The 12462-nt window shown below is 43.2% G+C and overlaps 1 protein-coding gene across 8 annotated transcripts in view; it reads left to right on the top strand.

Annotated features, from left to right (window-relative positions):
* The window catches only part of LOC102979815 (transducin-like enhancer protein 1), an 87141-nt gene that overhangs the window by 1355 nt on the left and 73324 nt on the right, over positions 1 to 12462 (top strand). For 3 of the 8 annotated variants that reach the window (XM_028493855.2, XM_028493852.2, XM_028493853.2), the window contains exons 2-5: positions 736 to 836; positions 2279 to 2342; positions 2456 to 2500; positions 9590 to 9703. In XM_028493855.2, coding sequence (XP_028349656.1) covers positions 736 to 836; positions 2279 to 2342; positions 2456 to 2500; positions 9590 to 9703 — 324 coding nt within the window. Of the gene's footprint in view, positions 1 to 735; positions 837 to 2278; positions 2343 to 2455; positions 2501 to 9589; positions 9704 to 9751; positions 9828 to 12462 lie in introns of those variants that run through there. The other 5 variants (XM_024126882.3, XM_028493857.2, XM_028493854.2 and 2 more) reach the window with 3 other exon arrangements.

Consider the following 12462-nt stretch of genomic DNA (forward strand, 5'->3'; position numbering starts at 1 on the left):
GCTATTGATGTGGGTGAGGAGGTGGGTGGCTGCTGCATTCTGGCGGAGACCTTGGCCTCCAGGGGTGCTAGGCTTGGGAGGTCCCGGGCCGTCCCCTCCTGTGGTGGGGAGTGGACTGAAACTCTCAATTTCCCCCCTTTGCTCTGGGCTCCCTCCTACTTGACGTCTAGACTGGGCGGGCGGGGCGCTCGGGGAGACTGGGGTTTCTCCTGCGGCCACATCCTCTCCCTTCCCCGAGGCGGGTAGGGCGCCCCCCCCCTTTGTTTCTCGTCTCGCCTATTTACATGTCAATGCGGCCACCGTTCCGGCGCGCCTGGAGGTGGCCCCGGCGACACTGGAAATGAGGAGCGTAAGGGGGTTTTCTCCTCTGGTGCCCGGGGTCATTATCGCCCCGGTGAGGGAGAGGGCGGCGGTGTCGACGACAGTCTGGCCAGGTCCTCCCCGGCCGCCGCCGGGGAGCCCCTGTCCCTTCAGCCAGGTGACCCGGGCGCGCTTACCGCGACCCGCCCTGGAGGCTGGAAGAGGCTCCAAGCCTCTTTAGAAGCTTCGGATCTGGGAGGGTCCACCTTCCCTCTCCCCAAAGTGAAGCGCAAACTCGAGTTTGGGGCTCCGTTTTCCTCCACTTCTAACTTTATTTTTTGTTTATGTCTCACCCACTCTTTCGTTCTCTGACTGACTTCTCTATCCAACCGCCCTCATATCCGTCCCTCGGTCCCCCTCGCTGGTCGTCCCTAGACGCCTCACCAGGCTGCAGGCCAGCCCTTCAAGTTCACTATCCCGGAGTCCCTGGACCGGATTAAAGAGGAATTTCAGTTCCTGCAGGCGCAGTATCACAGGTGCGTGTCCGGCCGCGCCCGGTGAGTGGTCGTCCCGGCAGCTCCGTGCCCCTGGTGGCGGCGGCGGCTGTACTTAGTACTTGCGTCCAGGCGGTGGCGTGTGGAGTCGCAGTTAAGACCTGTCATTCACGTTACCCCCTTTCCCGGCTCTTCCCGGGCCGCCTCTTCTCTTGTCTCCACCTCCTCCTATTGTTTCCCTTTTGCCCGTTTGCTGCTGTTCCAGGGAGCCTTTTTTCGTGTGTTTAGGAGTTGCATGAGAACTGTCAATATTTGCACTTCATTTATTTATTTTGCAACAGGCTGAGCTGAAACCTTGGTTCAGTCGATGCCCCAGCTCAGGAGTACAGGTTCAGGGAGGCAAAGCGGGTGTTGAAATCACTGTTGGCCATACTAGAATTGAGTTCTTTGAGGCAAAGTCCATTTTGGGAGGGTAGATGCTTTCAGCTGTGCCCATCATTAGCGGTGGTGAGGGGTGGGTGTGTGGATGCGTGTAGGGGGAAGCCCACCTGCTTTGGCTTCATTCTGGATTGGTTTGGGTAGGACAGGGCTTGGGGTCACATTTATAGCCATCTCATCTTTAGCGTCTTCATCTAATGAGAGCTGCTTCAGAAAATTTATAAACGTAAACTGTTTGTAAAGCACCCTGTCCATAGTGGACTTTCTAGAAATGTTAGTTTCTTCCCCTGTTTCTATTAAATTTTAGCTGATTAGAGCAAAGAAATCACTGTAATGACAGTTTTTATTTTTGTCACACTTGAAAAACACACAGATGCTTGGGTGTGAATTTTCATATTCTGCAGAGGCTTTGTAATTATTGGCTTTTTGTCTACTTGAAGATAATAATCTCTAGAGCTTGAAGCATACCTGCCTACACTACGTTTACCAAGCAGGGAAGACTTCAGCCTACTTAATTGCAGAAGCTATGTAACATGTTTTGGCAGGGAATTAAAAAACAAAGGTTTTAAAAGGGACCAACAATTGTAGAAGTAACTTTACAGGTACAGTTTTCAAATCTAGAGACTATTTGAGTTGGCAGAGATGGCCTATGCCTGAGACTGAAGGTTGTGCAAAGGCCAGGTTTTGGTGAAGTCCAGGGAAGCAAACTCTGATGCAGGGAAGCAAGTACGAGTGAACAGATGACCATGAGGAGAAATCAGTCTTCTGAGTAGATCAGAGGTTTTGACAGATCTTTTTCATTCTTGGCATGAGACCAGGTCTGCACCAAGAAGAAAAAGAATAGTTGATGAGTGGATACCTTGTACTGTTCACCTTATTCCTTTTTTCCCTATTAAATGCAAGGACAAAGCTTTTGGGTGTTTACCTAGATAGTTTATGGTTTTTCCAAATTGGTCTGTGTTTTTACTTGAAGTGCAAATATGTGAGGCAGATGTTAAAACAAGTGACATAATGTTTACATTAAGTTGCCTGTTTTGTTTTCGTAGCCTTAAATTGGAATGTGAGAAACTGGCAAGTGAAAAGACAGAAATGCAGAGGCACTATGTGATGGTAGGTATCAAAGATTAGGCTTTTTTCTTTTTCACGTAATATTAACAAATATGGGTTCTCGGCATTACAAAATGTGAGTTAATGAAATGCTTGGTTCTTTTTTTTTTTTACAGTATTATGAAATGTCATATGGATTAAATATAGAAATGCATAAACAGGTAAGCTTTAGCAAAATCTCAAGTTGAGATGAGAAGTAAGTCATGATTTTATTATACTGGCTTTGTCCTCAGGAGTGGGGGGGACTTGTATGCCATTTTTCAGCCTTGGTTTCCCTTCCTGCAAATTGGTGGCAGTATTCTGCAGCAGGAGCTGCTTCTTGACAGTTATAGAATGTTTAAGTTACTAGGTGAGAGGTACTTTGGAAGTGTATACTAGCCTGTTTATAGGCAGGTAGGAATTGAGGCTCTGACTTGACTTTTCTGCCTGGATACATTTATTTTCCTCTTGAAAGATCTGTGTATCCTGTAGAGTTCTGAAGTTCATAATAGCTTATGTTTTTATGCTGATTTGGAAAGAAGTGTGAATCTCTGTGGGAAAGAAGGGTATTTGGGAGTGTCTTTATTCAGGTTAAACAAGGTATATGACTAACTATGGAGTTCTCCCTATGCTTTGGGGCTACATAAAGCGACACTCAGGATCAGTGGCTTATTAGCAAACATCTTTTTGAAAAATGTCTCAGTTGATGCAGGTTTGGAGGTGAAAAAAGCATCCTTTTATGACCACAGCATATGTTGGGCGTTGCTTCAGTCCTAGTGGTTTTAAAAGCATGAAAAGATTAGTGACTGGAAAGCTCAAGCTATGACTATGAGTTTGCAAGTTCCCATAAAATTCACACTTATGGCTGCTATAATGGTGTATAAAAAGAGTATTGAGCTGGAACAAGGCACTAAGGATCTCATAAGAGAAGAAAAGCTAAATGATTGCTCAGCCCAGAGGACCCTCAATTGAGTAGTCATTGTCTGCCAAAGAAAGCATTAATGGCAGGGTGTAAGTATTTTGGAGATATGCTGACATTCACTTTTTCATCAAGACTCTGGTACAATAAGTCTTTTAGAAATCGATTGCCTCTTAAAAAATTATCATCAGATGAAGTTGCACAGTTGGACACATTTCAAAGTGCAACAATACAATTCTTACTTGATGTATATGTGCTATTTCATCTCAAACCCTTGTTTCATTAAATTAAAGAGCATGGCTGACCGGCTGGGGCACGGTGGAGAAATTGATTAGTTCAGCCTTCAGATCTTCCTTATATTCAAAGACTTTCATTAAGCAAGTGTGTTTCAGAGTTGAATTCTGCTTTTGTAACTGCGCTCTTTGATTTTTAATTCATCATAGATTTCATAATGTTAATTATCGTCATGTACCTTAGATCTGTTCTCAGTTATGTGTTTGGAAGGAGATAGTTAAGTTCAGGGTCTTTCATTAACAATGTAATTGGGCCTTTAAAAGTGCTGATTTTATTCTGATTTGCAAAGTTGGTAGCCTAGTTTATGTTGGGTTTGTGCCTTTGTTTCTGTGTGCTTAAATGGCTACTGCCTGATTGAGGCAATTGTAACTTGTTGATAGTAATTAAGCTAGAAGGTATATGGTGATTTAAATTAATTATGCAAATAGACTTGGTCAAGGAGTTCTAACCTGCCACTTTATTTTTTAAGTTACCCTAAAGGCACATTTTTTTCCCCAACAAATATTCTGGAAGGGTAAGAGGAGATTGAGTTTTGTCTTAAACTCATGAACTCAAAGGATTTAATAACCTCACCGACTCCATACAAGGGAATGCCACCTCTATGTGATGTGTGCTGGTGCTGGATTTATTGGGGGAGCTACAGGAGGTGTGAAATTCTTCTGGGTTCCTGTAGGTTGCTTGGTGGAGTGACCTCTTCTTTATCGCATAGGAAGAAGGAAGAAGGGGCGAGGAGGGTCAGGAACCCCATGGTGTGAAAATAGTTTTCTAATGAGTTTCTGTATTCCATCGGGCATTTGTGGGTATATATTGTCTGTCCATGAGCCAGTGTGCATTAATAGTATGCTTAGTAATTTGAAAGATGTGAAAAGCTGAGAGATGCTGTGTTCTTCATAGTAGGATATTAAGCCCCCTGAAATTTAGTTTATATTGTAAATGCTGACAGACCCTTAACTAGAGTGGTATGCAGAACAGTGCTGTAATTCAGTTTAAAGTGGCCTTACATTTGAAAAACATGCTTCTGAATGTCACACATTAATAATAAGTTCTGAGGAGGCATTTGGTGCAGCTAGTAATCATAATTCTTATTAAAACTGGTGACGTCTGGCCCCCAGGGTGTAGCCAGGCTCAAATTGATGCTTTTTGCCGCCTGATCACCAGCATGGCCTAAGTGCTCATTATATTGTAGAGAGGGCCTTTGGAGCTCTCATTAGATTTGACAGGAATTCTCTCTAGGGGGAAACTGGGCATTAGCGAGACTCCTGACAGGCTGAAATTAGTCCTGCTTTATGGCTTATAACCAAATGCTAGCAAGGCATCATCAGGGGACAGAAAAAATTGTCATTTCTGACAACATCTTTGTTACTGAAAAAAAATGCAGTGATGGGGAAACTTTCCGCGGAGAGAGCTTTAATGTTGTTAAGATTTGTCTCCAGTGTGATGACCGCTCTCCTCCCCACCTTTCAGCGGCTTTGTTGGAGGAGTGAGTTTGAGAGGTTTCAGTGTCAAATCTCACCACTGACTTTTCCGTGTGGAAGTTTTAAAGTGGAAGTGCGTCCAAATCAAGAATGGTATAATTGTGGTTTCCTTACTTGGTTTGGTGCCCGCAGTCTGTGTTTATGTTGTGTCAACACTTCCTGATAAGCCTTCCCCTCACTTTCTCTGCTTCTATTTGTGGCTGGTTACCGAAAAGTCAATGAAATCAGGATGGTCATGGATATTTAAATCTTTAATCGTAGCATGAAGACAAAAAATTTTCCTTTGAGCCTTTTATAGATTTCTGCCTGTCCTCTTTTCAGGTAGGTCGTGTAAACTCTAGATATCTCTATACGGAGAGGTGGAGACTTTTCATGAAAGATGGAGCAATTTTGATACCACCAGTGTTAGGGTACATGAAAAAGTAGCAGGTTAACGTGAGTGTAATTGTGTTTGAGGGCTGTGCCTAGTGTGTTTGGCAGTGTGATATTTAAAGATTTTTTTTTCTGTCATGTGGAGTGGTATTACCTCCTTTGATATTTTGGGGAATAAGATGCACTGTAAGTACTTATATAAGCCTGATTTATCCCACTTGTATACCTTTTCAGCACACTGATGAAGCCGTGCCATAAGTTGTCATTGGTGGCATGAATTTGTACAGCACTTAGTTTTCAAAAGCGATTTGCCTCGTCCTGTGAAGTAGATTGGGTGGTAGGTGTTTTGCTCTACCTGCAACTTTGGGTGCATGCTCAGAGTCTGGGACTTGTCAGGGCCAAGCATCTATTGAAGCTTGAGTTTGGCTCACCTGGTTCCCAATTCAGCGCTTCTTCCCTGTCTCCCTCCTCCCCCACTGCCACTGGAGCATGAGGCCAGTGGTGGAATCACCCTTGGGCCTGTGCTTAGCGACCCAAGTCTACCCTACTGCGTGCCTGTTCTCAGTGTTTGTCTGTTTTGATCAACTTCATCATTTATGAGACACCTTGGGGTGAGCCTCATGTTCTAAAAATTAGGAAAATCAGCAGTACTGACTGGTCTGTGGGGACCACAGCTGTGGGTAGGTAGAAAGTTGTAACCAACTGAGCAGTACTGTGCACAGGTTAAAATGGGTCGAAGAACCAAAGAAAATTTGAAACGTGTTATCAGGGCTCTGCTTGAGCCCCAGTGATGCAGTGAGTTTGATCATTTACTTTGCCTCTCTGTGCCTGTGTTCTTCTGAAGGCAGACAGTGAGTGCTTAGGGCTCTCCAGGGTGGTGGAAGAATTTAAAAATAAGTGAAAGGACTAGCTCTGAAAGGAAAGTATTCTGCAATCCTGATTGTGGGGTGGGGAAGGAGAGGAGAAAGAGAAAAAAAAACAGACGAGAGCTGAACATTTCCAAACTCTGTGTGACAGTTCAGCAAGCAGTGTCTCAGACCATATAAATTTTGGAGTGAAACTGCTTTCACAGTTTTGATGTGTGCTTTAAAGTTTCTCTTTAGAAAGAAATTGTTCTTTAGTAGTGTTTTAAAAGTGTTAAGGTGGAACTGTTAGGGATTCACCTGTGGGTTAATTCCTTAGATGTGACTCTTACTATTTGTACGTTTTACCTTTCTTCCTGTTTTTAAACCATTGGGTTTTCAGTCTGCAGTTTCTCATTTTGAGATTTTTTTTTTTTTTAAGTCAGTATCTCAGAATGGAACTGACCAGCTGGAGTATAGGAACTTAGAGTTAAGCTCCACCTTGTAATACAAAGATGGTAGCTGTCTTCAAGGTTGGAGTGGTCCCCCACTTGATTTCATTAGCCAGGCCTGTCCTTTACAAGTAGGAGTTAAGAGATAAAGCTCCCTGTGTTTAGAACCTAGATTCCGAGGTGCAAGATTAGCCTTTGTTTTTTATTGGCAAGCAGGGCGGATTCTTCACTCCTTAAGCAGCACCCTCCTGACCCCTTCCACAGCTGGGCTAGTTGCAGATTTCTGTCTAGGGCCTGGCCTAGGGTGAGGTGAGTGAGGCCTTTGCCTCTGGCACAGAGTTTAAGGGAGATGTCAAAAAGTTTAGCGCTCAAGGTAAACAGTATTTTTAAAGTTCAAAATTAAAACCAAAAAACCCATGAGGAACAAAATATCAGCATTTTATGTAAGGACAGGATGTGATAAGGTCGGGTGAGGCCAGGGAGGCACACGTTGGGTCAGAGAGCCTCCCTCCCCTCCCCTTTGTTCTGCCATCTCCAGAGGGCTGGGCTGAGGCCGGAATGTCCCACTGATCTCTGGGATCTACCTTGGTGTAAGATAGAGTGGGTTAAGGTCACTTATTTAGGGACTTCAGTTAGTGACTGGGTGAGTCATTAACAAGTTGCCTGGCCCTGGTTTTCTGCTCTGTAAAAAGGGTTAGACTGGGCAGGCCCTAAAGTAGGGTTCCTCTCACCAGAGGGGACTCATTGCTCCAGAGGCATGAGTCCCCGCCAGGCTTCGGAACCCAGCACCTTGTGTGTCAGTTAAGGAGAGTCTGTCCAGAGGGCTTCAGATGTTCCTCCAAATAGTGTTTATTAAGAAACACAGAAAGGAAAATCTGTTCCTTTAGCAAATATTTAAATAAATCATGTTGTGTGGTAGTCACACTAAAGATATATTCAGTTACTGGCTCCTGGAACCATTTTGAGTTTCGCTAGATCTAAGTCTTCAGCTTTTCTATTATTAAACTTCTGTGGTCTCTAGAAGTGGATTAAACTAAGAAACTGACTGGACTCATTAAGGTTTGATTGACTCAGTCATGTCCCGTGCCCCCCGCCACCCCCTTCCTATCCATGATGCTTACTGTTGCTTCAGGTTTTTAAAAATTGAAATTCTCAGGACTAGTACTTTTAATGTGGAATATTTGGTGTAATGGTTTTTAATTAAACTTTAGAGAGCTGTTTTGCGAAGTTGGCTTATTGGACAAGATTAGGCATTTATAGCTTCAACATAGTGTTTGCTAATGGGATTGGTGAGTTCTGTAGTGAGAAGTGTGCCATAGGATTGTTCCATGAACATGGCTTGATGTTTGAAGTAGAGTCTGTGTTTGTGGGGGGTGTGTGGGTGTAGGCGTGGGCCCTCAGGTGTGGGAGAGATTTTCTAATTTTTTTCTGAGGCATGGTTTGATCAGAAAAATGAAAAAAAATTACCAAAATTTTAACAAACGTTAAGAGATTGATATATTACCATTCACTTGGTTAAAGAAAAAATGGTCTCTAAAATTGTTTGAAAAACCACCATGATTATAGAATTGCTCAGTTTATAGATCACCCAGTCACCATAACACTTTTTGTGAAACTCCAGGAAACGTTGACAAAAAGTTTTAAACTGTGATTTCACACAAGTCTGTATTTCATTATTTTGCATTTCAATTTTTAGTAACTACTAAGTTTTTAATTCTGTTTGTCTGCTTTGAAGCAACATACAATCATAACCATGAGAACATTGTTTACCCCCTTCCCCAGCATGTTTTCATACTAGGTATAACAAACACATTTTTTTAGTTTTTCTAGTAGTAGTATTTGCTACTTAGTCATCTTTGACCACAAAATATGTTCGCGAGAAAAGGGTAGTGTGAAGCTTATTTTGGGTATAAGGAAAAAATAAGTAGAAGAATTCTGTGCTTTGAATCGATTTTTTCATCTGCCAAATAGAGAAAAAATGCTATTAAGTGTGGTAGGTATACATTGCTGTGCACGCCGGAAGGGTAGTGCACCTATTTCCAATAGATACTCATTAGATAATCATTATTCACTTGATAAAGTGGAATCAGTTGTCTTTGAGATTGTAGGTACATTTGAACTTGTGTGTCCAACTCATGCAGTTTGTTAAACCGCTGAAATACATGTGGTACTAGACTGGGTTCTTTGTTTTGTTTTGTTTTGTTTTGGCTGTGCCACACAGCTTACAGAATCTTAGTTCCCCAGCCAGGGATTGAACCCATGCCCACAGCAGTGAAAGTGTGGAGCCCTAACCACTGGACCGCCAGGGAATTCACTGGACTGGGTGTGATATTAATGTCATTACTGATCTAACTAGCTTATTAGTCTGCGGTATTTTGTGCAGCCTGTCAGTAAAAAGTTTAAAAACATATCCCCAGACTTGTTTACTTATAATTTATAAGTTCTATCAATATGTTACTTTACTGGTATGTTGTATATATGTATAATACATGGAAATTTTAAATGAAGGGGTTAAAATCAAAGTTCTTATATTCTCAGTGCTCCCTGTTGGCTTGTCCAGAGTGGCCCCTGGGACACCCCCACTCCACGGTCAAGACCACTAGCCCACATTTTAAACAGTCTTGGAATGCTCGCCCTGGAAGGGAACACCTTTAAAGTGGTGAATGCAGAATTCCTTTAGGGGCATGGGTCTTTGGGCCTCCTAGGTATGCCCGTTTTTTTTCTGATTTTGACTTCCCACTCCGGTAATTGCCTCTTTGCCCATCACTCACAGCCTTGTGTATCTGCCTCTGGTTATTGTCCCTGCCAGTCTTACTTGGTCACCTCTGTCCTCTTCCCTCCAGGCCCTTTAATCCAGCCAGATGGGTCCCCTTTTCATACCTAAAATATGTTTTGTGTTTTTCTGTTTTCTTAAAAGTCCAGGCTATTTTGTCGAACTTCACATGGGCTCCTTCAGTATCCTTCAAGGTCTAGTTCAAATACCAACACTGCCTGTTTACTTCAAGGCCTTCCATGGCTGCTTCAACACGAGGTAGTCCCATCGCTTATTGTTGCTCTGATTTTTGTAGTATTTTTTCATGTGCCTTTTTTTGTTATTCCAGCTGTGTTGCAGTCTGCTTGAGGCTTGAATTTGAGACTTGCATCTTCCCTTCCCAGTGAGTTCGAGTAGGCATTTAAGTAGCATTTAATGTGCCCCTTAGGTAGTGCGGTAGTTGTCACTGTTTTGGAGCCTGAACCCATATGAAAATCAGGTGAAAGCTGCTTGGCAAAAAAAAGTACACATTTTAATACACAAGATAGCTTTGCCCAGCAATTTTGGCTTTTTGTGGACATCTTAAGATCTTTCAGCAAGTCCTTGGAATCCAGATTAAAAACTTGGATCTACAGTACCAGTATGGCTCCTTATGCTAAAATTAAGAATGAAATGTTTGGTTTCACTAGATGTTTTATAGGATTACAGTTCTAATCTCATCCAGCCACTTTTGCTCAGTTGTTTTTCTTTTGGAAAAGTGATTTATAGTCAAATATCCACTGAGGCTTCTTAACGGGGAGTTTAATTATGGTAATATATTTGGGTTTGTAGTAAAAAAAAAAAAGAGAGAGAGAGAAAACAAAAGTAGCATGTTTCTGAGGCCTGGGTTTCCATGTGAATTGAATGTGTGCATGCATCACTGCCCTGGGAACCACTGCTCATCTCCTGAGGATGACTACAGCCACTAATAGAGCTGTGGATAAGTTGCATTACAAGCTTCTCTCAAGGCGTTAGACTTGACTTAGTCACCAGGTTTCTTAATAATAATGATTATACCCACTGATTATTTACTTAAAAGTCTTTACAGAGTCCCTTCCCCCTGCCCCAAACACTTTTGTTATGAAGAATTTCAAATATACAGAAAAGGAGAGAGAAATATACAGTGAACACCCTGTATTATACCCACCTATTTGATACCAGGAGTCTATAAGGTAACGTTTTTGTAATATCTGCCTGTCACGTATCTTGCATAGAGCTTTTGCCCTCCCCTCACCCCGAAAGATAAATAGATAATTCAAGCCTTTCTTTAGCAGCCAACTCCATTTGAGACTGATGCACATGAAAGTGGGAGTTTCTCCAGGTACACTTTAAGAATTCCATCTGAACAGGTGTTTATAGCATATTATAATATTTTCCTCGTTAACTTGCCTTTTTGTTTTTGGCATGGTTGTATTAGATGATCCACCATTATGTGGTGTCAGGGTGCTTGGTTTTCAGCTGTCACCTGAATGCAGAGGTTTGTACTTAAACAGAAAAGCCAGATTCCCCTTCCCAAGCCCTTGTACCTTTTGGCCCTTGATAACGCACCTTTAAGATGTGATCAGCATATTCACTGGGGGAACAGCGTTAGTGTTTATAGGTAGGAAACCAGGAAGTAATTGTGCAAAAGGACTCTGATTTTGAACTTTGTGTGGATGGAAGCTGTCCTGGTGGAGAATTTAGGTTGGCCTCAGAGGCCATGGGTGGTATACGGGTGTGAAGTACCAGAAAACAAAACCTCTTTGAGGACCCCAGCATGTGGAGGAGGCTCTCCAAGGCTAGGGCCTCCAGGAGCGCAGCCTTTGTCTGTCCTTGGCGCCCTCTTGATGCCTTGAGCAAACAGTCGGGCAGAGCCTCTTACAAGTAAGGTGACCGGCCAGTGTATTGACACGCACAGACACAATAGAAAACTGCATTAGGAGGCGAGCCATTGGGATTTGCAGTAAATATATTACAGAACACAAGTGACTTGCCGATACTGCTTGTTTAGCAGTTTGCAAGGGCAGTGGCAGTATGGATTTTTGAATTAGAAGGGAAGGGCTGTTCTTTCTCTGTGCAGGAACATCTAGTTGATGGCTGGGGAGAAAATTGATTTAGAGAACAAAATGCAGCTGCCTTTATTTGTGCCATTTGAAAGGCTTCTATGGATTAGTGAGTGAAAATAAAAAGGTCGCTCTCGGTTTAGGAAAGGGGGTCTTAACATTGATCTGCATCTTGGTCTGGTATGGAGAGAATAATGGATGGGCCACCGGGATGGAGGAAGGGTGTCCAGTGCCCGCGCAGCCTACAGCTTCAGGTGCCTGCTCGGTTCTCAGACAGTTGTCTATTTCAGCAGTTTGGCTTTCAAAAGTCAGCTTCTTGTGTTTATTGTAGAGTAAGCTTATTTGGGACATTAGAGTAAGTAGTCATAGCTCCATCCATTGAGCTCCTTGTGCCCTAGGAACTGTACTGTAGGAGCTCTCTGTAAATCTTTCCAGTCTCCCTTGGATATTAATTATTCCTCCTTACAAAGAAAGAACAGGCTAGAACAGGGGTCCATGAGCAGTCCGAGGTCTGTTAGGATCCGGGCTGCACTGCAGCAGGTGAGCGGCGGGGAAGCAAGCGAAGCGAAGCTTCATCTGCCACTCCCCATCGCTCGCATTATCACCTGAATCATCCCGCCCACCCCCCAGTCTGTGGAAAAATTGTCTTCCACAATAGCAGTCCCTGGTGCCAAAAAGGTTGGGGACCGCTGGGCTAGAAGGTTAGGGGATGACAATAGCACCTACTGGATAGGGTAGTTATCAGGATTGAGTGAGTTTCTGTGTGCAGGAGTCTGGCACTTAGGCACTCTCCGGACAGCTGTTCTCACAATCTGTTACCTAAATCTATTATTGTCCCTTTAAAACTGTACCCTGCCCTTGGAATTCTCGGCCATGATCCCATCTTGTTTTTCCAAGCCCAGTTTCCTTCCTTCCTGCATCTGAACTGTTCACTTTTCATTATTTCTCCTCAATTAC

Source organism: Physeter macrocephalus, chromosome 9 (genome assembly GCF_002837175.3).
Source record: "Physeter macrocephalus isolate SW-GA chromosome 9, ASM283717v5, whole genome shotgun sequence".
Classification (NCBI taxonomy): Eukaryota; Metazoa; Chordata; class Mammalia; order Artiodactyla; family Physeteridae; genus Physeter; species Physeter macrocephalus.